The 24,995-nt window shown below is 42.6% G+C and overlaps 1 protein-coding gene across 4 annotated transcripts in view; it reads right to left on the bottom strand.

Moving 5' to 3' along the window:
• LOC140185387 (synaptotagmin-16-like) overlaps positions 1-24,995 on the bottom strand; it is a 190,207-nt gene that overhangs the window by 15,343 nt on the left and 149,869 nt on the right. For 2 of the 4 annotated variants that reach the window (XM_072238946.1, XM_072238766.1), the window contains 4 exons: positions 23,183-23,407; positions 22,521-22,747; positions 11,310-11,753; positions 7,792-7,981 (listed from right to left, as the gene is read on the bottom strand). In XM_072238946.1, coding sequence (XP_072095047.1) covers positions 7,792-7,981; positions 11,310-11,753; positions 22,521-22,747; positions 23,183-23,407 — 1,086 coding nt within the window. The remainder of the gene's footprint in view (positions 1-7,791; positions 7,982-11,309; positions 11,754-22,520; positions 22,748-23,182; positions 23,408-24,995) is intronic. The other 2 variants (XM_072238828.1, XM_072238874.1) reach the window with 2 other exon arrangements.

Below are 24,995 nucleotides of genomic sequence, written 5' to 3'. Positions count from 1 at the left end.
CTTGCTCGCTTTCTCTCTCGCTCGCTTTCTCTCTCACTTGCTTGCTTTCTCGCTCTCTCGCTTGCTTTCTCTCTCGCTCGCTTTCTCTTTCGCTTCACTCTCGCTCGCTTTCTCTTTCGCTCTCTCTCTCGCTTTCTCTCTCACTTCCTTTTTCTCTCGTTCTCTTGCTTGCTTTCTCTCTCGCTCTCTCGCTTCCGTTCTCGCTCTCTCACTTGCTTTCTCTCTCACGTTCTCGCTTGCTCTCTTGCTTGCTTTCTCTCTCGCTCTCTCGCTTTCTTTCTCTCTCGCTTTCTCACTTGCGTCCTCTCTCGCTCTCTTGCTTGCTTTCTCTCTCGCTCTCTCACTTGCTTTCTCTCTCGCTTGCTTGCTCGCTCGCTTTCTCTCTCGCTTTCTCTCTCGCTCTCTCGCTCGCTTTCTCTCTCGCTCTCTTGCTTGCTTTCTCTAGCTCGCTCTCAAAAAATTGATTTCCATGATATTGTATATAATTTGCGGGCATCAGGGAGCCACTATTAATATGCGGGAGACTCCCGGAACTTCTGGGAGAGGTGGGATGTCTGTGTATGTTTCTATGTACCTGTGAAAAACAGTTCGAATTCAAATCTCAATGTGACATTAACTCCTTCCAATGATTTTAATTCCAAGTAGTCTTGGGGGCAAAAGGAATTGTAATACTGAGCAAATTGTGAGGGTATTAGGCAGGAACGAGGGAGAATTAATTGGGTAAGGACACATGTGAATAGCATAGAGTACAGGACAAGTATGTCCCAGTAAAAAAGGTCAAGGATGGAAAGGTAAGGGTATCGTGAATGTTGAGGGAGGTGGTGAATTTAATCAATAAATGAAACATATGTAGAGTTTAGGAAGCGAAAATCAAATAGCCCCCTTGAGAATTTATAAAGAGGCCAGAAAAGAACTCACAAAGGGAATTACAAGAGCCAGCAGAAGCCATGATAAGTCCTCAGTAAGCAGGGTTAAAGAGAATCCCAAGGCATTCTATACGTACATCAAGAACAAGAAGATAACTAGGGGGGAGGTAGGAGTTATCAAGGAATAAATGCAGGAACATGTGCTTGGATTGGAGAATGTGGGTGAGGTCCTCAATGGCCTACATTGCATCAGCATTTGCCAAGGAGAAGAACATGGAGGATAGGGAGGTTAGTGTGTTGCATACTAATTTGCTAGGCCATTTTGAGATAGAGGTAGTGTTGGATCCCAGAGCCTGATGGGATATACCCCGGATTACTGACAGAAGCAAGGGATGAGATTGCTGGGGCTTTAATCAACATGTCCTCTCCAGCTACAGGTTGGAGCAAGCACTGATGGGTAGTTGATATTGTTCCTTTACTCAAGGAGGGAACTAGGGATAGTCCAGTAGACTAGTAAGTCTTATGATTGGGGTAGGCAAGTTACTGAAGCTGCCTCTTTGGAATAGGATTTATGAACAATTGGAAAACAATAGTCTAATTAGGGATGGCCCACGTGGCTTTGTGCAGAGGAAGTTATGTCTTATTAACTTGGTTGAGTTTTTCAAGGACGTGATGACAATGATTGATGAAGGTAGAGCTGTGAATGTTGTTAAGGAGGCTCGTCCGGAAGATTAAGATGCACAGGGATCCACAGTGAATCAGCCATTTGGATTCAGAATTGACATGTTCATAGAAGATTGAGGGTAGTGGTCAATAGGACATATTCTGGCTGGACGTCTTCGACTAGTGTTGTTCTGCAGGGCTTCGTACTGGGACCTTTGCTGTTTGTGAAATATAAAAGACCCAAATAAAACATAGATGGGTGTGTTAGTGTATTTGCAAATGATTTTGAAGATTGGTGTTTTTCAGGACAGTGCAAAGGATGCAGTGGGATGTACGTTTGTCGATCAGTTGCTGATATGGGCGGAGAAATGGCAGACAGAATTTAACCCAGCTAAATGTGAAGTGTTGCACTTTGGAAGATCAAATGTAAAGAGACAGTACACTGTTACTGGCAAGACCCTTAACAGAGATCTTAGAATCCAAGTCCATAAATCCCTGAAAATGGCTGCACAAGTTGAAAAGGTGGTCAAGAAGGCATATGGTATACTTGCCATTATTAGTTGAGGAACTGAGTTTAACAATCAGGAAGTTATGCTGCAGCTTTGTAAACTTTAGTTAGGCCGTATCTGGAGTACTGCATTCTTTTCTGGACATTCCATTATAGGAAGGACGTTGAGGCTTTGAAAAGGATGCAGAAGAGGTACCTAGATTGGAGGGCAAGTGTTATAAGGAGTGGTTGGACAACCCCGGGTTGTTTTCTCAGGAGCAGAGGAGGACGAGGGGAAATTTTATAGAGGTTTATAAGATTATGAGAAGCATAGGTAGAGTCAACAGCCATTATCGCTTTCCCAGGGTCAAAATGTCTAACACCAGAGGAACGCATTGAAGAAAACAGGGGGCTAGTTCAAAAGAGATGTGCGTGACATTTTTTCTTTTACACAGAGAGTGGTGGGTGTCTGAAATGCACTGCCTGGGATGGTGGTGGAGGCAGGTATGATAAAGGCATTCAAGAGGTTCTTGTATAGGCAAATCATTTATGTGCAGGAAATAGAAGGAATGGATGTTTTGTAGGCAGAAAGGATTAGTTTAGTTGGGTATCTGATTACAAATGTATTTAGTCTGGCACAGCACTGTGGGTCAAAGGAGCTTCTCCTGTGCTGGACTGCTCTATGTCTAACACTGCCCTGAGGCTTACCTCAAGCAGATACAATCCCCAGGATACTGTGCTACAGGCTTGAAATTAAAAATTCCTAGAACCTGACAAGTTTTTTCTGAAGTAGGACTGCACCAGTGTGGCTCACAAGGCAGTTGACACTGCGGACTCTGTCACTTACAAAGATTTAGAATGATCAGCTTTATTTGCCACGTGTGCATCAAAACCTACAGTGGAATGTGCCATTTGCATCAAATCTAATCAGTGAGGACCATGCTCATCAGCCCGCAAGTGTCGCCACACTTTCAGTGCCAACATAACATACCCACAACTCACTAACCCACTGTATATCATTGGAATGTGGGAGGAAACCAGAGCACCTGGAGGAAACCCAATCAGACATGGAGAGAACGTACAAACTCCTTACAGGAAACAGAGGGAATCAAACCCCAATCTTATAACTGGTGTTGTAATAGTGTTATACTAACCACTGCACTGAAACACGCCCATAATTACGGTCTTCAATGAGTCTCCATGTCAACAGGCAGGGCAACATATTTGAGATAACTGTATAATTTACTCTGCTTCCAAACTCGGTTGTCTTGAAATCAATAAAACAATGGAAGGAATGAGAAATGGAGGAAGGGAGGGGCAGGTAAAACAAAAGATAAATTGAGTCCCTTTGACTTCCTCCCGCAGACCCATTAGCAGTGAGCACTCATGAAGCCAAAACTCTAACCTTATTATTGTGCCTCAGTAGTAACTTTTAATTTACCATCAAGCCCTTCTGAGAGTGGTTTTCAAATATTCTGGGCCTCAAAATGAATTAAAGTCCTTTATTGTTCAGAAGATTGGCTTTAAGCAGGGTGGCCCAAAAACTAAATGGTAGCAACACACACAAAATGCTGGAGGAACTCAACAGGTCAGGTACTATTTATGGAGGGGAATCAATAGTCGAGATTTCAGGCTAAGACTCTTTATCAGTCCTGACACTTCATCAGTATTGCTTTGGATTTCCAGCATCTGCAGAATCTCCTGTGTTTATAACCAACTGGTTTCTGTTATTTGGAGACACAAAACGCTACAGATACTGTAGTCTAGAGAGAGATGGAAAAAAAAGCAAACTGCTGGAGAAGCTGAGTGTGTTGAGCAAGACATGACTGGACAAATGGATTGTCAATGTTTCAGGTTGAGCCCCTTGCAACAGGGTCTGAAACGTTGACTATTCCTTTGCCTCCACAGATGCTGCTTGACGCAAAAAAATTCCTCCACCAGTTTGCTTTTTGCTTGGTGCTAGTTTCTGCTATTTGTTTGATCTTATGCTTCATAGACCGCAGCATCTACAGTTCTATTATTTATATGCAGCATCACTTTATCCATTGACAATAAGTTTCAAAATCTGGAGGGGTCCGTTTATAATTATGAACAATCAAAGTACAATCTGTCCAATTTCTCTGCAGCCATCAAGACATAGTCTTGAGACCACGAGACATTTCTCCTCAAGGAAATAAAACCTTCACATCATTTGTCAACCAAGCAATCGTTAAAACTAAAGAAACAAATCTGTAACTCCACAGGGCACTTAAATAATGAAATTAAAGGAGCAGACATAGATTTATGAAAGCAAAATCAAGTTTGACAAATCCTTTAGAGCTTTCTAAAGTTGTAAGGAACAGAAAGCTTAAGGGGGGGCAGTGAATGGATGTATTTGGATCTTCAGAAGGTTTTTAATGAGGTGCAACTTAGGAGGGTATTAAACATGGGTATAGAGGTGATACACAGGCATAGCCTGATTAACGAACACAAAACAGTAATATCTGGGTTGAGTACTACAATTCAAAAGGGATCAGTGCTGGGTTCCCAGATGCTCAAAATTGGTATCAATGATTTGGATGAGGGGATCAGTTGTAATATAACCAAGCCTGATGATACAAATCTGGGTTCCAATGTCAATTGTAAACAGGGGGCAAAGAAACTTAAAGAGACATGAGCAGGCTAAATGAATGTCTGAGGAAATAGCAAGTGGAACATATAATGTGGGAAAATGTAAAGTCATCCACTTGGAAAAATAGAAAAATAGATTTTTTTACATGACAAGATATTGAAAAGTGTCACTGTTCAGAGAGACTTGTGCATTCTTCACAAATCACTGGAAGTTGACATGCAGGCAATTATGAAGGAAAATTGTATTTTGATTGTTATTGCAAGGAGATTTAATGACAAGAGTAGATATATATATTTTTTTTACGTGATACAAGGCGCAGCTAAAACATCACCTGAAAATACAGATGTCAGCTTTGATCTCCCCACCTGAGGAAAGATATGGGTGGAGTAGAAACATAGAAAATAGGTGCAGAAGTAGGCCATTCGGCCCTTCGAGCCTGCACCGCCATTCAGTATGATCATGGCTGATCATCCCACTCAGAACCCTGTACCAGCCTTCCCTCCATAACCCCTGATCCCTTTAGCCACAAGGACTATATCTAACTCCCTCTTAAATATAGCCAATGAACTGGCCTCAACTGTTTCCTGTGGCAGAGAATTCCACAGATTCACCACTCTCTGTGTGAAGAAGTTTTTCCTAATCTCAGTCCTAAAAGGCTTCCCCTTTATCCTCAAACTGTGACCCCTCATTCCCCAACATCGGGAGTAGAAGGAGTGCAATAAGGGTTTATCAGATTGATTCCTTGAATCTTGTCCACTGAGAAGAGATTAAGCAGACTGTTTGAAAGAATGATAGATTATATAATTGGAACGTACAAAATTTTTATAGGATTTGATAGGGTAAGATGCAGGGATGACATCTCTTGTACTCAATACAATGATTTGTGAAGGCCAATGTGCCCAAAACTTTCGTTATGACCCTATCGACCTGTGACACGACTTTCAATGAATTATGGACCTGTCCTCTCAGGTTATGGCAGGGTTGTGGTAATGTGAACTACACATAACCCACAGAGGTCTCAAGCTGGAAATGTGGCCTAGATCTCAGTCCTCGAGTGGCAGAAAATAACCTGAAGCTCTTCACAGCCAGTCTACCAGACATCTGGGCATTCATTACCTGGGAGAACCTGTATGCAGTGAAAAGTAATTCTCCGAATTCATTCATTGCAAACTCGGGACTTGTTACAAGCTGGGGCTGAGTTCACCTTGTACAACTGAGGAGATTCACATTATATAAAGGGATCCAAAGTGATCTCCACATCTAAACTTTCAATCCCAATAGGGTGGGAAATTAATAAATTAGGCTTCTATCTTCCCCTTTGTCAGCCACGTGCTGGTTGGTAGATTAACTAGTTGCTGTAAATTTATCCCAGTGTAGCTGAGTTGCAGGACCATTCGCCCAGTAGAAAGGAATAAGTTATTTCAAAATAAGAGAGGGAATGCAATTCATTGGATTGCTCTGGGACACAGCAGGGATTCAATGGGCCGAATAACGTATGTATAAAAGCTAACTCATGGTCAAGGTGAACATTTTTTCACAAACAAGAGAAAATCTGTAGATGCTAGAAATCCAAGCAACACGCACAAAATGCTGGATGAACTCAGCAGGCCAGGCAGCATCTATGGAAAAACGTACAGTCGACGTTTCAGCCGAGACCCTTCAGCAGGACTGGAGAAAAAAAAGATGAGAAGTAGGTTTAAAAGGTGGGAGAGGGGAGAGAGAAGCACGAGGTGACAGGTGAAACCTGAAGGGGGAGGGATGAAGTAAAGAGCTGAGAAGTTGATTGGTGAAAGAGATGCAGGGCTGGAGAAGGGGGAGTCTGATAGGAGTGGACAGAAGGCCAGGAAAGAAAGAAAGAAAAATGGGGAAGTAGCACCAGAGGGAGGTGACAGGCAGGAAAGAAGATAAGATGAGAGAGGGAAAAGGAGATAGGGAATGGTGAAGGAGGGGGGCTGGGGCCATTACCGGAAGTTCGAGAAATCGATGTCCATGCCATCAGGTTGGAGGCTACCCAGACAGAATACAAGGTGTTGTTTCTCCAACCTGAGTTTGGCCTCATCACGACGGTAGAGGAGGCCATGCATTGACATATTGGAATGGGAATGGGAAGTGGAATTAAAATGGGTGGCCACTGGGAGATCCTGCTTCTTCTGGAGGATGGAGCATAGGTGCTCAGCGAAACGGTCTCCCAGTCTACGTTGGGTTTCACCGATTATACAGGAGGCCACACTGGGAGTATCGGACATGGTATATGACCCCAACAGACTCACAAGTGAAGTGTCGCCTCACCTGGAAGGACTGTTTGGGGCCCTAAATGGTAGTGAGGGAGGAGATTATAGGGACAGGTGTAGCACTTGTTCTGCTTGCAAGGATAAGTGCCAGGAGGGAGATCAGTAGGGAGGGATGAATGAACAGGGGAGTCCTGGAGAGAGCGATCCCTGTGGAGGGAAAGATGTGCTTGGGGGTGGGATCCCGCTGGAGATGGCGTAAGTTCTGGAGAATTATGTGCTGGACACCGAGGCTCGTGGGATGGTAGGTGAGGTCAAGAGGAACCCTATCCCAGGTAGGTTGGCGGGAGGACGGGGTAAGAGCAGACGTGCGTGAAATGAAAGAGATGCGATTGAGGGAAACATTGATGGTGGAGGAAGGGAAGCCCCTTTTTTTTGGAAGGAGGACATCTCCTTCATTCTGGAATGAAAAACTTCATCCCGAGAGCAGATGCAGTAGAGACGGAGAAATTGAGAGAAAGGATTGGAGTTTTTACAAGTAACAGGGTGGGAAGAGGTATAGTCCAGGTAGCTGTGAGAGAACATTTTATCAAATCGTTTACAAGGTGTGGATGACACTGGCAGAGATTCCAAGCTCCGTATACCCATTTAATCTTACTGGCAGTTCCAACCCCAGTTAAGAACTAAACACGTTGATAGATCTGGAGTCACATACATTCCAGACTAGGTAAGGATGGGAGGTTTTCAAACCCTGAACTGGACCCAGTGGGCTGTTATTACAGTCCTGTTCTGCTTGTGTGGAAATAAAGCAAAACATGACAAATTATGGCTGAAAATGAAAACCTGAAGAGGCAGTTCAGCTTCATACGTAACAACTACTAAAACATAGAAACCCCACAGCACAATACAGGCTACAATAAACTTGATTTCACTCACCAGGCGGCCTGTTCAGAGCCAAGTTCCGAAAGTGACTACCTTTAATTATTTCAACAGAAAGCCTTCCTGTTGTGGCATTGTATGACAATCCAACAAGCAGTTCTGGGACTCCACCGTGTGAGAGGGATTGCGTGGATGAAGCACTGTCACTGTGAGAGACGCCAGACAGGCTGATCTGTGAACCTCCACTCTGTGGAGCAGCAAAATATTACCTGTCAACTATAATAGCAAACAAACTGCCTGAAAATCACTAATCCCCAACCCCTGTCAGCTCATCACTGGCACATCCCGCCTCACCATGGGTAGGTTCGACAGGATGTCAACATCTGTCATTGAAGATCCCCACCATGTGAGCCATGCCATTTTCTCAGAGCTACCATCAAGCAGGAGATACAGATGATGAAATCTCACACCACTCAGCTAGGGAAAAGCTACATCCTGAGCTACAAACTTCACGATATAAACCAGTGATACTAAACCTGCTTCTGACTTCCCTTCAACCATTCAATTCTCGAACCAACCTATGGTAACACTATTAACACTCTTGCAATACAATAGGATTCGATTTTTTTTGTTTTAATGGTATTCACTCTTGTATAACTTTGTACTGCATAATTAATGTGATGTGCCTGTGATACTGCAGGAATTAAGTTTTTCATTGCAGCTGTGCACAGATGTACTTGTGCACGGGCCAATAAACTCGATTTTGAAAAAAAAAATGACTTCAAACTCCCAGGCAGTGGTTGGACATAGTTTTTGGGTCGGCAGTTGTTTCCAAGGCTGTAATGCAAATAGCATTACTCGAACCAGCGCAGCCGAATCACCAAAGGTATGCTTCCTGACAAGAAATGTAACACACTTTGTGAGGGGGTTGTGAAAGGACAGGACAGCCTATGATTTTCCATCTGTTTCAAAGGAAGCTGCATTCTGCAAAAAGGAACATGCAAAGAAAATGATCAGGTAGATGAGGAATTGCTTTCCTTCTTATTTGACTGCTACCTTTTTGTTTCTATTTCTCTCTTTGGATCTCCACTCTCCTTTGATTATTTCCTTCTCCATCTCTGATTAACCTTTGTCCCTATTCTCCCCCTTCTGTTTCAAAATGGGGGTGAAAAGTACAGGGGGACAGTGACAAAAGAAGCTGCACTGGGTTGCAAGCTTCCTGTCCCAGTGCAATTTGTGGGGAAACCGCAAGTTGAAATACTGGCCAGTTCCTTTCCTTTCATCCCTCCTCTCTCATCATATGCTCTGCCCCTCACTATAAAAGCATGGCAGTGTGGTAAGTAATGAGTCCCACACTCTTAACACTATTCTGACTTTCTCACAATGTTCTCGTTCAGACTGGTGATCTGTTGCATTCCCCCGGTCTCGCCTCCTTACCTCCACTGTTTGCCTCACTCTCGCATCCCCACAATAGGGAAGTGGGAGGGCAGCTCCAGATCCTGTCACTTCCATCTTTTGGGCTTATCCACCTCCCTTCCCTATTCCTTCAGGAATTCTCTTTACTGTACTTTCAAAAATATAACTCTTGTTTAGAAGATCTCAAATTTGTATTATAAAGGTACTCCCCTTTCTTCTTTCTCTCATATATAAGTGTCAGTAAGTGGAATGTTCATATTTTTCAACTGGGAAGATATGAATTTGATAAGTAGATAATTTGCAATTGTGTCTCATAAAATTGAAATTTAAAACTTGTTAGTGCATCTAAATGAGAATAAAGACTCTCAGCTTAAGATACTATCTAATATTTGTAGAACACAAAACTAAAACTCTAATAGTTATGTAATGAGTACAGTCTGTATTTTTTTCACTCTCACACATATGCATGCATTGCTGATGTAAAACTTCAATGAGAATTCCATACGAGAAAAATCTTTTGAAATATGATCTCCAGATTTTCTTTCAAATCGTTTGAAAAACAACTGAGCAGAGTCTTAGAAGTGGAAAAGAAATACCACAGCAGTCTGGCTGGAATAAATCACGATATACTCTAAAGATCTAGGTCTGCAGTATGCACTTGAACCATCCTATAATTAGCTGTGTTCAGTCACGTTTTGTGGTAAAAGTATGAAGTGTATCTGGAAGAGGCTGAGGCCTTTCAGTCTAAGCTTTAGAAAGTACAAAAGACAATTTTAATGGATACTACAGTACTCCTTTCTTTCTGTTTACAATCTGGAGGGGCATAGATAAAATGAATGGTCATAGTCTTTCTTCCAGGGTGGGGGGGCAGGGTTTAAAACTAGAGAGCATCGATTTAGGGTGAGAGGGGGAAGATTTAAAGGGAACCTGAGGGGCAACTTTTTTCCTGCAGAGGGTATATATGGTATACCCTCTGCATGAAGGGTATATACAACAAGCTGCCAGAGTAAGTTGTACAATCACAATGTTTAAAAGCTATTTGCACAGGTACATGGATGACAAAGGTTTAGAGGGATATAGGTGAGATGCAGACGAATAAAACCACGTCAGATAGTCAACTTGGTTGGTACGTTCAAGTCGGGTCAAAGAGCCCATTTCTGTGCTGTATGGCTCTCTATAACTCTATGAATCTCATTTTGGCCATTAGAAAGTTCAGCTAAGAGAAAGATAGTGGGGTAAATTCTTTGATAATACTCATGAGGTAAAGTGGATTCCATTCAGTGACGTAGCCATCACAACAAATGAGTCACAAAAAAGAGCACTGAACGTTCACAGGCCACCCACGTGTCAGAGAGGTACAGCAGAGAACTGTGACCATTTTAACTTAGACCTCTTAGAAAATTATAGCAAACTATAAAGTACATAACTTGCTTAGAAATGAAAATACTTTTGCTATAATTGTACTGTAACTAAATCAGCTTCCCAACTTTATTGTGTAGAATTACCATTCCTACCAATGGGCACATCTGCAATGAATATTCACTTTCTGTTTGCTGTTTAGATTATAATTGTCCTCTTTATTCAAAATGTGACTATTATTCTCCACAAAATTTTGATTACAGAATAACATATTTAAACATATACAAATATTGAAGTAGCTTGCGATGGAAAGGACCGTGTGTAGAGTTTTTTTTAAAGTTTATTCATCCCCTGCTCTCCATTCTATTCTGGTAGGGTACAATTTCATAATTTAATGTTACCTCATCTATACTTTCTAGGTGTGCTGTTCACGGCCAGGAATGACCTACTATTGGCTGACCGTATGAAAAAGGAGTTTGAATGCCATCAATGCCGACGGTGTATCTATTGAATTTAGGTTAAATAGCAAAAAAAAAGAGGGGACGGAGATAATTTTGTCCTTCCTATGCTCAGAGCTTCTACCTGAAATTCACTGCTTGAAGAGGTTACTTAGCTGCAACTAGTAAAAGACGCCTAGACAAAAGCAAGATTTGCTGGGCCACAGGAAAAGGGCAGCGGGGTGGGAAGGCTCATCCAAAGATTTGACACAACCACTATGGTTCCTTGCTTGCAATGCAATTCTATTCTTGCTGCAGAAAGTATCTCTGCATTTCAGTCACTTAATCGGTCATTGTACTTACACTTATGTTACTCCTTGGCTCCAGGAGTAAGGACACTTCCATTTCCCCTTCTTGATTTAGATTCTTGAGGTAAAACAATTTCTCCCCCATCATTCTCACCCGGTTCATCTTCCTCACTGCGTACAGGCGGAACCGGAGAGCAGAACAGTGGAGCTCCTCGGTCACCAACTTGTGAAACCTGAAGGTCTCATTGAAGACAGGCGTGGGTCCTCGCTGGATGCTGGTTTTGGAGCGTTGCTTCTTGCTAGGGAGGAGGACTGCATGTACCTGCCATGCACTAGCGCCACTCCTGTCCTTATCTGGGATGTCTTTAGCAGTGATTATTGTAACTTCCAGTTTGTGGTCGGAGGGTTTGTAATTGAATATGACGTAGAGGTCTCCGCATTTTGAAATTGGTCCAGGTAGCTCCTGCTGCTGAGGGGCTGCAAGGCTGGCATCTGCATCCTAAAGATGATTAAAGTCTTTGGGTTAATGCACATGTGAGTTACAAAGCTGTATCCCCATTGTTCTTCCATCTATAACTAGATTATAGTCTGAGGTAAAGGGTTTTTCTGAATTGGTATTTAAAATTTTTGCTGCTATAAAATATTAAACCCGGAGCTTACAAAGTAAATGCAACCGAACTACAAGGCACCGAGGAAGGATGTAGGTGTGATCCACAGTCCAAGCCAGGTTAACTGATACAGTCAGAGTAACTACAGGGAATGCTGCAAGTGGCCATTCATCAGCATGCCAAGTGACCAGCGTAAGTATTCTCTGGAAATGGTGGCCTGCTATCACATACCTCTCAGGCTTTCATAGGGAAGACTACACGAGTAGGATGTAAGAGTGCCTTGGCATCACCCCAGCATAGGGTCATGCTTACTACAGAGATTGAGTAAGTTTGATTAATAGGACAGGATATTACAACCCCTAAAGTTTCTGCACTTCACTTGACTTGAGTGGAAGTAGTCCTTGAAGGTGCCCAGTAGATGATGTTACTACCATTACGACACATCTTCAGTTGTGTACCTCGACATCACTGAGTGTTTCGGCCTTTTATCACAAGAACCCTCAGCCGAGGTAGGCCCACCACAGGCTGATCAGACCTGGGTGTGTGTCACATGGTTAGTCTCTGGATGGTCACTCGGCAGCCCAGACAGCACCCCTTCTTTTCAGCCACAGCCAGTGACTGCTCATTTAGGCGGCATTAGCAAGTGCTTTGATTGCCTTCCTATGGGCCCGCCCTCTGACCCCTACTTCCCTCAGCAGCCTTACAGTGAAATGAAACAGATACTAGTTTGTATTGACTTTCATTCACAAGTGTTGTCTAAACGAATGAAGCAAAGCTGCAAAAGAATGGAAAATGAAAAAAACAGACATGGATTTCTAAAGCACCTTTCATAACTTTGAGACATCTAAAAACACTTACAGTCAATGAAAGACTTTTCATAAATGTAGTTTCTGTGGCAATTAAGCAGCACAACTGCCAACTTGTGCACAGCATGGTCCTAAAAACAGTGGTGTTATCACTCTTAGAAATTCAGCAGGTCAGAAGCATCTCTGGAAAGGAATAAATTTCAGGCCGAAACACTTCATCAGAACTCAGACTGAAATGTCAATTCTTTATTCTTTTCGTGATTTGCTGAGCTCTGCCAGCATTTTGTATGTCCTGCTCTGGATTTCCAGCATCTGCAGAATCTCTTGTGCTTATGGTGTTTATTCTACTAACTGAGGAATAAAGCTGGTCTGATCATCAGGAATAACTGCTCAACTCCAAAGCAAAAGGGAACAGGTTATTTTCTGAAAACCTTGGTTAATGCCTTATCTGACAGATAACTGGGCAGCAAACTGTCAGCGCTGTCCCAGAACATCAGCCAAAGTTTCATGGCTCAGTCTCCAAAGATGGAAGCCAGAACACTAACAACAGGTACAAAGCGGCCAGAAACACAAGATAATCAACTGGAACAGGAATGGGTTGAAAGCCTTGAAATACTTCATTGGAGATAAAATCAAACAGACATCATCTGAAACTCATTCCTTGCGACTCTTTTTCTCAAATGATGAGAGCAAGCAATGATGAGAACAGTTGTAGGAACATAGAACATAGAATAGTACAGCACAGTACAGGCCCTTCGGCCTACAATATTGAGCCGACCCTTAAACCTTGCCTCCCATATAACTCCCCCCCACCTTAATTTCCTCCATTTACCTGTCTAGTAGTCTCTTAAACTTCACTAGTGTGTCTGCCTCCACCACTGACTCGGGCAGTGCATTCCACGCACCAACCACTCTCTGAGTAAAAAAACCTTCCTCTAATATCCCCCTTGAACTTCCCACCCCTTACCTTAAAGCCATGTCCTCTTGTATTGAGCAGTGGTGCCCTGGGGAAGAAGCGCTGGCTACCCACTCTATCTATTCCCCTTAATATCTTGTATACCTCTATTATGTCTTCTCTCATCCTCCTTCTCTCCAAAGAGTAAAGCCCTAGCTCCCTTAATCTCTGATCATAATGCATACTTTCTAAACCAGGCAGCATCCCGGTAAATCTCCTCTGTACCCTTTCCAATGTTTCCACATCCTTCCTATAGTGAGGCGATCAGAACTGGACACAGTACTCCAAGTGTGGCCTAACCAGAGTTTTATAGAGCTGCATCATTACATCGCGACTCTTAAACTCTATCCCTCGACTTATGAAAGCTAACACCCCATAAACTTTCTTAACTACCCTATCTACCTGTGAGGCAACTTTCAGGGATCTATGGACATGTACCCCCAGATCCCTCTGCTCCTCCATACTACCAAGTATCTTGCCATTTACTTCGTACTCTGCCTTGGAGTTTGTCCTTCCAAAGTGTACCACCTCACACTTCTGCGGGTTGAACTCCATCTGCTATTTCTCAGCCCACTTCTGCATCCTATCAATGTCTCTCTGCAATCTTCGACAATCCTCTACACTATCTACAACACCACCAACCTTTGTGTCGTCTGCAAACTTGCCAACCCACCCTTCTACCCCCACATCCAGGTCGTTAATAAAAATCACGAAAAGTAGAGGTCCCAGAACAGATCCTTGTGGGACACCACTAGTCACAACCCTCCAATCCGAATGTACTCCCTCCACCACCACCCTCTGCCTTCTGCAGGCAAGCCAATTCTGAATCCACCTGGCCAAACTTCCCTGGATCCCATGCCTTCTAACTTTCTGAATAAGCCTACCATGTGGAACCTTGTCAAATGCCTTACTAAAATCCATATAGATCACATCCACTGCACTACTCTCATCTATATGCCTGGTCACCTCCTCAAAGAACTCTATCAGGCTTGTTAGACACGATCTGCCCTTCACAAAGCCATGCTGACTGTCCCTGATCAGACCATGATTCTCTAAATGCCCACAGATCCTATCTCTAAGAATCTTTTCCAACAGCTTTCCCACCACAGACGTAAGGCTCACTGGTCTATAATTACCCGGACTATCCCTACTACCTTTTTTGAACAAGGGGATAACACTCACCTTCCTCCAAACCTTTGGTACCATTCCTGTGGACAATGAGGACATGAAGATCCTAGCCAGAGACTCAGCAATCTCTTCCCTCGCCTCATGGAGCAGCCTGGGGAATATTCCATCAGGTCCCGGGGACTTATCCATCCTAATGTATTTTAACAACTCCAACACCTCCTCTCCCCTAATATCAACATGCTCCAGAACATCAACCTCACTCACATTGTCCTCACCGTCAAGTTCCCTCTCATTGGTGAATACCAAAGAGAAGTATTCATTGAGGACCTCGCTCATTTCCACAGCCTCCAGGCACATCTTCCCACCTTTATCTCTAGTCGGTCCTACCTTCACTCCTGTCATCATTTTGTTCTTCACATAATTGAAGAATGCCTTGGGGTTTTCCTTTACCCTACTCGCCAAGGCCTTGTCATGCCCCCTTCTTGCTCTCCTCAGCCCCTTCTTAAGCTCCTTTCTTGATCCCCTATATTCCTCAATAGACCCCTCTGATCCTTGCTTCCTAAACCTCATGTATGCTGCCTTCTTCCATCTGACTAGATTTTCCACCTCACTAGTCACCCATGGTTCCTTCACCCTACCATTCTTTATCTTCCTCACCAGGACAAATTTATCCCTAACATCCTGCAAGAGATCCCTAAACATTGACCACATATCCTTAGTACATTTCCCTGCAAAAACATCATCCCAATTCACACCCGCAAGTTCTAGCCTTATAGCCTCATAATTTGTCCTTTCCCAATTAAAAATTTTCCTGTCCTCTCTGATTCTATCCTTTTCCATGATAATGCTGAAGGCCAGGGTGCGGTGGTCACTGTCCCCCAGATGCTCACCCACTGAGAGATCTGTGACCTGACCCGGTTCGTTACCTAATACTAGATCTAGTATGGCATTCCCCCTAGTCAGCCTGTCAACATACTGTTTCAGGAATCCATCCTGGACACACTTAACAAACTCTGCCCCGTCTAAACCCTTGGAATTAATCAGGTGCCAATCAATATTAGGGAAGTTAAAGTCACCCAAGATAACAACCCTGTTATTTTTGCGCCTTTCCAAAATCTGCCTCCCAATCTGTTCCTCGGTATCTCTGCTGCTACCAGGGGGCCTATAGAATACTCCCAATAGAGTAACTCCTCCCTTCCTGTTCCTGACTTCTACCCATACTGACTCAAAAGAGGATCCTGCTACATTACCCCCCCTTTCTGTTGCTGTAATAGTATCCCTGACCAGTAATGCCACCCCTCCTCCCCTCCCCCCCCCATCCCTTTTAAAGCACTGAAATCCAGGAATATTGAGAATCCATTCCTGCCCTGGTGCCAGCCAAGTCTCTGTAATGGCCACTACATCATAATTCCATGTATGTATCCAAGCTCTCAGTTCATCACCTTTGTTCCTGATGCTTCTTACATTGAAGTACATGCACTTTAGCCCTTCTATCTTACTACTTTTACACCCTTTATTCTGCTTCTCTTTCCTCAAAGCCTCTTTACATGTTAGATCTGACTTTACTCCATGTACTATATTTGCAGTTCTCTCGTGACCATTATCCTCCTCCACCTCATTATCTGCTCTAACACTCTGGTTCCCCTCCCCCTGCAAATCTAGTTTAAACCCCCCCGGAGCAGCACTAGCAAACCTTCCCGTAAGGATGTTTGTCCCCCTCCAGTTCAGGTGCATCCTGTCCCGTCAGAACAGGTCTCACCTTCCTTGGAACAAGGCCCAATTATCCTGAAAGATGAAGCTCTCCCTCCTGCACCAACTCCTTAGCCACATATTTAGATTCATTATCTTCCTATTTCTAGCCTCACTAGCACGTGAGGTTGCAACCCTGGAAGTCCTGTCCTTCAACTTTGCACCTAACTCCCTAAACTCTCTTTGCAGGACCTCCTCCTTTTTCCTATCCACGTCATTGGTACCTACATGGACCACGACATCTGGCTGCTCACCTTCCTTCCTGAGAATACCAAGAACTCGATCTGAGATATCGCAGACCCTGGCACCAGGGAGGCAATAGACCGTCCGGGATTCTCTCCCACAGAACCTCCTGTCTGTCCCCCTAGCTATCAAATCCCCTATCACTACTGCTCTCCTCTTTTCCCTCCTTCCCTTCTGAGCTGAGGGTCCAGTCTCGGTGCCAGAGACACAACCACTGCAACTTGTCCCTGGTAGGTCGTCCCCATCAACAGTATCCAAACGGAAAAGGCACTACAGCCCATGATATTTGTGTTAACCATGGTGGCAAATTAAACTAAGCCCATCTTCCTGTACATGACCCATTTCCCTCCATTTCCCGCATGCTCATGTGCCTATCTAAATGCATCTCTTGTGTTCTCTTTCACCACCACCCCTGGCAGCCTGATCCAGGCACCTACCATTCTTTGTGTAAAAAAGGAACTTACCCTGCACATCTTCTTTAAAGTTTTGCCTTTTCACTTAAAGCTCTGCCCTCCAGTATTTGACATTTCTACCATGAGAAAAAGACTTGGACTAACTGTTTCATCTATGCCTCTCATAATTTTACAAACTTCAGTTAGGTTTCCCCTCAGTCTCTGATGCTCTGGGGGAAACAATCCAAGTTTGTCCAACCTCTTGATGTACCTGTTCTGCACTCTCTCCAAAGCCTCCACATTCTTTCTGTAACGTAATATTTACGGGCAACTTCTGGTGTGAGTGTGGAACTGCACAACATACTCTGAACCAAAATTTTATATACCTGCAACAGCTTCGTTACTCTTATACTCGATGTCTCAACCAAAGAGGGCAGGCATGCTGTATGCCTTTTTCACAACCCTCTCTATTCACAGAACTATCGATTTGAATCCCAAGAACCTTCTGTACAGTGCTGCTTCCATAAAGCAGGAAGTGGAGGGAAATGGTTCTGCCATTGTGTTGTACACTTTCCTCTTTACATTTTGCCTCCTTTCCTGACATTTCCTTCTGTTGCAGTCTCAAAAGCCAAGTAAAGAGAAGCTCTTGAACAAAAGAGGATAATTGCACTCTTCTATCGAGATGTTTCCACAATCAATAATCTTACTTTAAGGCTTCATTATCTTGTCATTTCATGCTTTTATTATTTATTGTTATTTATTTATATCTGCATTTGCACAGTTTGTTGTCTTCTATGCTCTTCCTCTTTAGCTGATCCTGTTTACAGTTACTATTCTATAGATGTGCTGAGTACGCCAGCAGGAAATAGAATCTCAGGGTTGTATGAGGTGATATGTATGTACTCTGATAATAAATTTTACTTTAAACTTTGAGATCCAGCATTATCTGGTGGTTTTAAATCACAGCTCAGCTCAGTTCTGTGCACCTCATGCCTCACTCACTGAGTGATGCTTCTCCAGCAGGACCCAATTTACAATCGTTCAGTTTCTTGACACAGGAATCAAGGTGCACTTTGGCAATAAGCAATGAAGAATACATCCTTTGTGCCTTTTTTTAAAAAAAAACTGCTGCTTCCACTGCAAGGATCAAGAATCAGTTCCTATAAATAGGTCTATCAAAGTAATTAGCTCAAGAGCCTTGAAACTGTGCCTCAGAATGGCATCCGGTTACCAAATCAGAGCATTAAATACGTGAAGAGTGCTTGACAGAAGAATAAAAAAAAAGTGATCAAATATCACATGAAACTAGGAACAGCTAATCCAGTGTATCAACTTACATAGCCTTCCAAAACATTTTAGAACTGTTGGATTAAACAATACTTTGTTCACCAGTTCTCACACAGATTCATTCTCAGGCTCTTTCTTTGAAGCTAGAAAGGGAGAGCGAGGCTTGTAAAAAGAAAATGAAGAGAATGCTATTTGAAGACAGGTTTTGAACAGAGGTTGGAATTGGAATTGGAAATGGAATTGGTTCAACGTTGTCACATGTGGTGATTTGCAGTGAAGCGCTTGTCTAACGTACTCTTCCTTCACATCACATCATCCCCCATTGCAATAACACATGGAGTATTGCATACAGTTCTGTTCACCCCACTACAGGAGGGATGTTGAGGCTTTGGAGAGGGTGCAGAAGAGGTTTACCAGGGTGCTGCCAGCTCTAGAGGCTGGATAAACTTGGGTTGTTTTCTCTGGAGTTCTGGAGACAGAGGGGAGATCTGATAGAGGTTTATAAGATTATGCGAAGCATAGGTTCAAAAAGGATGTGAGGGGTAAGTTTTTTTTTACTCAGAGAGCCGTGGATGCCTGGAATGCGCTGCTGGTATGGTGGTAGAGGCAAATACATTAGAGGCTTTTAAGAGACGTTTGGACAGGCACATGGATGTAAGGAAGGTGGAGGGATATGGACATAGTGTAGGTAGGAGGGATTAGTATTTGAGAGTTTTTGATTTTCTTAGCTGGGTCGGCACAACATTATGGGCCGAATGGCCTGTTCCTGTGCTGTACTCTTCTATGTTTATTCAGAGATACAGTGCAGATCAGGCCCTTCTGGCCCAACACGCTGCACCGCCCATTAACCCATCTATTTAACCTTACCCCAATGACAGGACAATTTGCAATGACTAATTAATCTAACGGACTGTGGGAGGAAATCAGAGCCCCTGGAGGAAACACACGCGATTGTAGGGAGAACGTACCAACTCCTTACAGATAGCACCAAACTCCGACCCCCTAAGCTCCCGTGAAACAAGGTAAAACAACATCGATGCAGAAGGAAGTGTACTAGCTACAGAGAAAGTACTGTGCAGCTAAACAATAAGGTGTAAGCTCACAGTGAGGTAGATTGAGGTCAATGCCCAACACCTGAACAATGCTGAGAGATTTGGCATTTCTGCAGTGACCTCCATTTGGTTAGCCAAGTAACACGCACACACACACACACAAAATGCTGGAGGAACTCAGTGGGCCAGGCAACATCGATGGAAAAGAGTATAGTTGAAGTTTCCGCCCGAGACCCTTCAACAGGACTGAAGAAAAAAAAGATGAAGGGTCAGAGTTAGAGGGTGGGGGCAAGGAAGGGAGAAACACAAGGTGATCAGTGAAACTGGGAGGAGGGGGAGAGGTGGAGTAAAGAGCTGGGAAGTTGATTGGTGAAAGAGATACAGGGTTGGAGAAGGGGGGAGTGTAATAGGAGAGGATTAGAAGGCCATGGAAGAAAGAAAAGTGGGAGGAGCACCAGAGGGAGCTGATGGGCAGGTAAGGAGATAAGGCAAGAAGGAAAAGGAAAAGGGAATGGGGAATGGTTAGCCACTCTCCTTTTCTCTATCAGCACACTCATGATCTACTGCCATCCTTGGACAATATGTTACAGGTAGCATATCTTTGACTACAGTCGAAGTGACAAGTTAGGAGGCTCCCACAGGATACCAGTTCTGCCATGTTATAGAACAAGAAGGGGTCAGACATGCAAATTCCAGCTCAAATAACCTAATTGGATTGCTTTGCAAGGAACGAGAGCTCTCACATGCAAAAGGCCAAATGGCCTCCTGTGAACAATGAGCTAAAGTTGTAAGGAAATTAGTGCAGGCTTGCAAAAAGATCCCTCTTTCTTGCTGTGTCTAAGGTATCAAGTATGGTGAGAACAGAAGAGACTGTATATATACAGTAAATATTGTAAAAGGAATATTACACCTTAAATTCTTAATATCTATTATAAAAGGCAGAAACTACAGTAACATAGCTATGAAAAACAGAATACAAAAAAAATCAAGATTATTCCATCTCATTCTAAAATTCCCATAGATGTCTGTTGCTGAATGTGATTTCATCATCTTTATTGGGATTAGGACATCATTGACAAGGCCAGCATTTAATGCCTTTCCCTTAAAAGGCAGTGGTGAGTCACCCCCTGAACCAGTGCTTGAGGAGGTACTGCCACAGTGCTGTTGGGTGGCAAATTGCAGAACTTTGATCCAACTATGATGAAGGAATGGTGATATATTTCCAAATCAAGAGGCGATTTACCAGGATGCTGCTTGGATTAGAGAGCATGTCTTAATGAGGATAGGTTGAGCAAGCTACAGCTTTTCTCTTTGAAGCAAAGGAGGATGAGGGGTGATTTGATAGAGGTGCACAAGGTGATTTGAGTCACAAATTGAGTGACAGCCAGAGAATTTTTCTGAGGGCAAAATGGCTAATACGAAGGGATGTCACTTTAACGTGATTGGAGGAAAGAATTGGGAATGTCAGAGATAAGTTATTTTTACACACAGTGCTAGGTGCATGGAACACATTGCTAGGGGTGGTGGTAAAGATAGATGTATTAGGGACATTTAAGAAACTCTTAGATAGGCACATGGATGATGATATAGCTTAGTTATTATTTTTTTCCTTTTGTATTTGCAGTTTGTTGTCTTTTGCACATTGGTTGCTTGTCTGAACCGTTGGGTATGGGTTTTCATTGATTCTAATGTGTTTCTTGTACTTACTGTGAATGCCTTCAAAGAAATTAATCTTAGGATTGTTTAAGGTGACATATATGAACTTTGATAATAAATTTACTTTTAACTTTGAAATGGTGGGCTAGGTAGGAAGGAAAGGTTAGATTGATCTTAGAGTAGGTTAATAAGTTAGCACAACATCGTGGGCCGAAGGGCCTATACTGTGCTGTAATGTTTTCTATGTTCTAGAGGTCTGCAACTTGGATGCGAACACTCAGCTGCTGGCTTTCATATATGCCTACAGCCCTTGCCCTTCTAGGTGTAGAGATTGTTGGTTTGGGAGTTGTTGTCAGATAAGCGTAAAAAAGTAACAGCAGTGCACTTGGTACATAGAACACACTGCACTTACTGTGCACAAATGCTACAAGGAATGAAGGCGGAGAGCAGTTGATGAGGTACCCATCAAATGGGCAAGAACTGCCAGTTCTCTGTAACTGCTTTCAAATCTGTAGCTACTCTCAGGATTGAGTACTCTCAGGATTTAGCCACTCTCAGGATTGGCTATGTATCACAGAGGATCACTGCATTTTTCATCAGTGTTCACCGAAATGTACTCAGGAGTGGAATTCTAATAAGGTCCTCCTCTCGAAATGAAGTCTATGTTCCTTGTTATACAACACTACTTGCAATATCCCCAGGTATCAGAGTGCAGGGCAGAAATCCTGATCTATATTTTTCCATGTGGGACAATAGGAAAACACAATTTAAAAATCCATATATTCCAGCATTTTATAGATAATTCTTCTTCCCTTATCTCATTTGGACAATAGGAAAACAATTGCTATATTAAATCTCATTTCACCTGGAGGACTGTATTGACTACATACAAATAACATGTAAAAACTGCATAAGTGTGGCATGATATTTCAACGGGAATGGGAGGAAAAATTAAATATTTTTAATTTACAAGTTCTGAAAGGGATTCATCAATTTTCTTTGTATTTAAAATTTTGTTTAACAACTGATATTTTTGTGTGACATAGGGTTCTAAACCAGTCAGGGAAAGGAGAGATAGGGATGCTTGTGACTGAAATTCCAGCTCAGTTTCATATCTCCCAATTGGCAATCGTGTAACAGACTGCTAAGTTACTTAGCCTTCTTGTTCATTGTTGCCGCTGTGATTTCCGATGTGGAGATAGCCACCGTGTGTTCGCAGTGAAGAAAAACATGCAAGATAAAGAGCAAATAAACTGTTGTGAAAGTACACATTGAATTAGAGCCAATTAAATTAATGCAACACTCTAATTTATTTTACCCAAATAATGGAAGTAGTGAAAGAAACTAACACAATTATTCCCTGGAAAATTACAGAACTTTAAGGCCTTACCTCTGGACTCCAGGCTGAGGAGCTGTCAGTCTTGTCATTTCCTTCATAGCCTTGATTATCAAAGTTGGTCCCTTGATCTGGATTTTTGGCTGGAGTCCCAGCTGCTTCATCAGAGATCCTTTGACGGTCAGCTCCATCCTCAAATCCCATGGCTGAGCTCATAGACAACCCGTCTTCTTCATAAGAGTGGTTATCTTGAAAGCTAAACTGTTGCTGTCTATCTGTGTCTAGGCAAGCAAATATGGACAATATTTTGAAAGGATCAGGAAGGGTAAGATTTTTAAAAAGCATTCTAAACACCAGCAGACATAAGGATACAGCACCCCCTTAATCGCTGACAGCTCACAAACAAATAAGCACAGAGAAGAAAAGTCAATAAAGAGTTTGCTTTCATTCAACTCAGTAATCAATACAATTAGAAAGCAGAAATAGTTATCTCACATATGCAGTACTGAACTGCTATGGTTCTGGTAGCTAATATTATCAGTTATATTTCATGCAGTGTAGTCTTTTTTTCTCCTTTTGTGACAGCAGATAGAGTCATTACTGAAAAGCGTGGAATAACTTAAAAAATGCAAGAAAACACATTCAAGGTTGCAAGCCGCAAAGCAAACCAGCAAAATGTTCAGAAAACTGTGTGACCTTGTAATTGCATTACAAACCATGCATGGTACCTTCAACTTCAGAGGCCTCAGTGCTGAATTCTTCGTGATTCGAAGGTAAACGATTAAATTTCTGCCTACGCTCTAAACCCGCCTGTGTCACTTTGTCTGATATTGTAGACCGGAAACTCTGGGATCTTGATACTGAGAATTCAAACTGTTTGATCACTTCCTCATCGCTGTCTGTAGATGTTGTCAACTCCTCATCATCCCCATAACTGTTCACTAGGGAGAGAAAGAGAATACAACCCTTCCGATGAAAGAACTCTTTCTGTGCAGACTGCTGCTCCATATGTAGACAGAGTCACTCTGCAACCTCAAAATAGGCTTCTATAATGCTGAAAGTAATACCTTACATGAACTTCCTTATTTTTCAGCAAGCATTTTTATATTTGTAAACAGTATTTCTATTAGAAGGCAAAGTATTACACATTTTAGTTTGACTTAAAGAATACAATCTAGTGGACCAAATCTCTCCTCTTGTAGCAGTCCAGCCACCCTGGAAATCAATCTGGTAAGCCTTTGTTGTATTCTCTCAATAACATTCTTTCTTTGATAAAGAATCCAAAACTGCTCAAGTGCGGTCTCACCAAAAGCCGTATAGTCATAGAGTCCTACAGCACGAAAAGAGGCCCTTTGGCACAAATGCTCCATGTCAAACAAGTTGCCCCATCCAAGTCAGTTCCAGTTCTCAGCATCTAGCCCGTAACCTTCGAAACTTTTCCAATCCATGTACCAGTCCTACTGTCTTTGAAAAGCTGTTACTGTATCAACCTTATCCACTCCCTCCGGCAGCATTCCACGTACATATCACCCTTTGTGTAAAACACTGTCCCTTAAGATCCTATTAATCTTTCACCTCTCACCTTAGGCTTACGTTCCTTAATTTTTGATATATGCTAGCTCTGAGGGAAAGATCTGCGTGTATTCACTCTGTCTATGCCCCTCATGGTTTTATATACCTCCATAAGATCACCTTTCAGTACCCTACGATCGAAGGAATAGCCTGTCCAACCTCTAACCATAACTCAGTTGCTTCTTCACCACCCTGTCTACCTGTGACTCTCCTTTCAGAGAGCCATGTATCTGTACTCCAAGATCTACTCTATCCTGTATTCCCCTATATGACTGTAGCGAGATATCTTGTGCAACCGACAAATCATGTGTCTTCTTAACGGTTTGCTACATCTCTGCCTGCTTTCAGTAACTAGTGTACAGGAGCATACAAATTCCTTTCTATTTCAACATTTTCCAATTTACTGCCTATCAAATAATATACTCTTTTTTCTGTTTTTCTTAACCAGAATTTGATAACTTCACATTTATCAACATTTTACTGCAATGCCATGTACTTTCCATTCCCTGGTCCAAATCCCCTTGCAGCCTCTTTGCATCCTCCTCATTTTCCCACTCCATTTCACTCCTAAGGTTCAGCAGCCATGTACTCTTACAGACATTAAGAAATATTTTGCACCTTTTGGGAAAGTTACAAGCACCACTTGTGCCAGGAATTATTTATGTCTCCATAATCACTCTCATTTCTGTTACAGAGCAAACTGGAAGACCAAGAAGACACAAAAATCTGATAGCACGTACCAGGCAGGCACAAGAACAACCCCTATGCTATAAAATGACCACTAAATGGTTTTCTAGTGCAAGTTGGACTCTTGACCTCACAATCAATCTGATTATGATCATACACCTTATTGGTTCCCTACATTGCCCTTTCACTGTAATTGTATCACTTTATTCTTCATTGATATTGTTTGACCTTATTCTGCCTTAATGTCCTATGCAATGATTGGATCTGTAT

Source organism: Mobula birostris, chromosome 1 (assembly GCF_030028105.1).
Source record: "Mobula birostris isolate sMobBir1 chromosome 1, sMobBir1.hap1, whole genome shotgun sequence".
Taxonomy (NCBI): Eukaryota; Metazoa; Chordata; class Chondrichthyes; order Myliobatiformes; family Myliobatidae; genus Mobula; species Mobula birostris.
The sequence above is the reverse complement of the archived record's forward strand: the minus strand, read 5'-3'. Positions and strand labels throughout refer to the sequence as shown.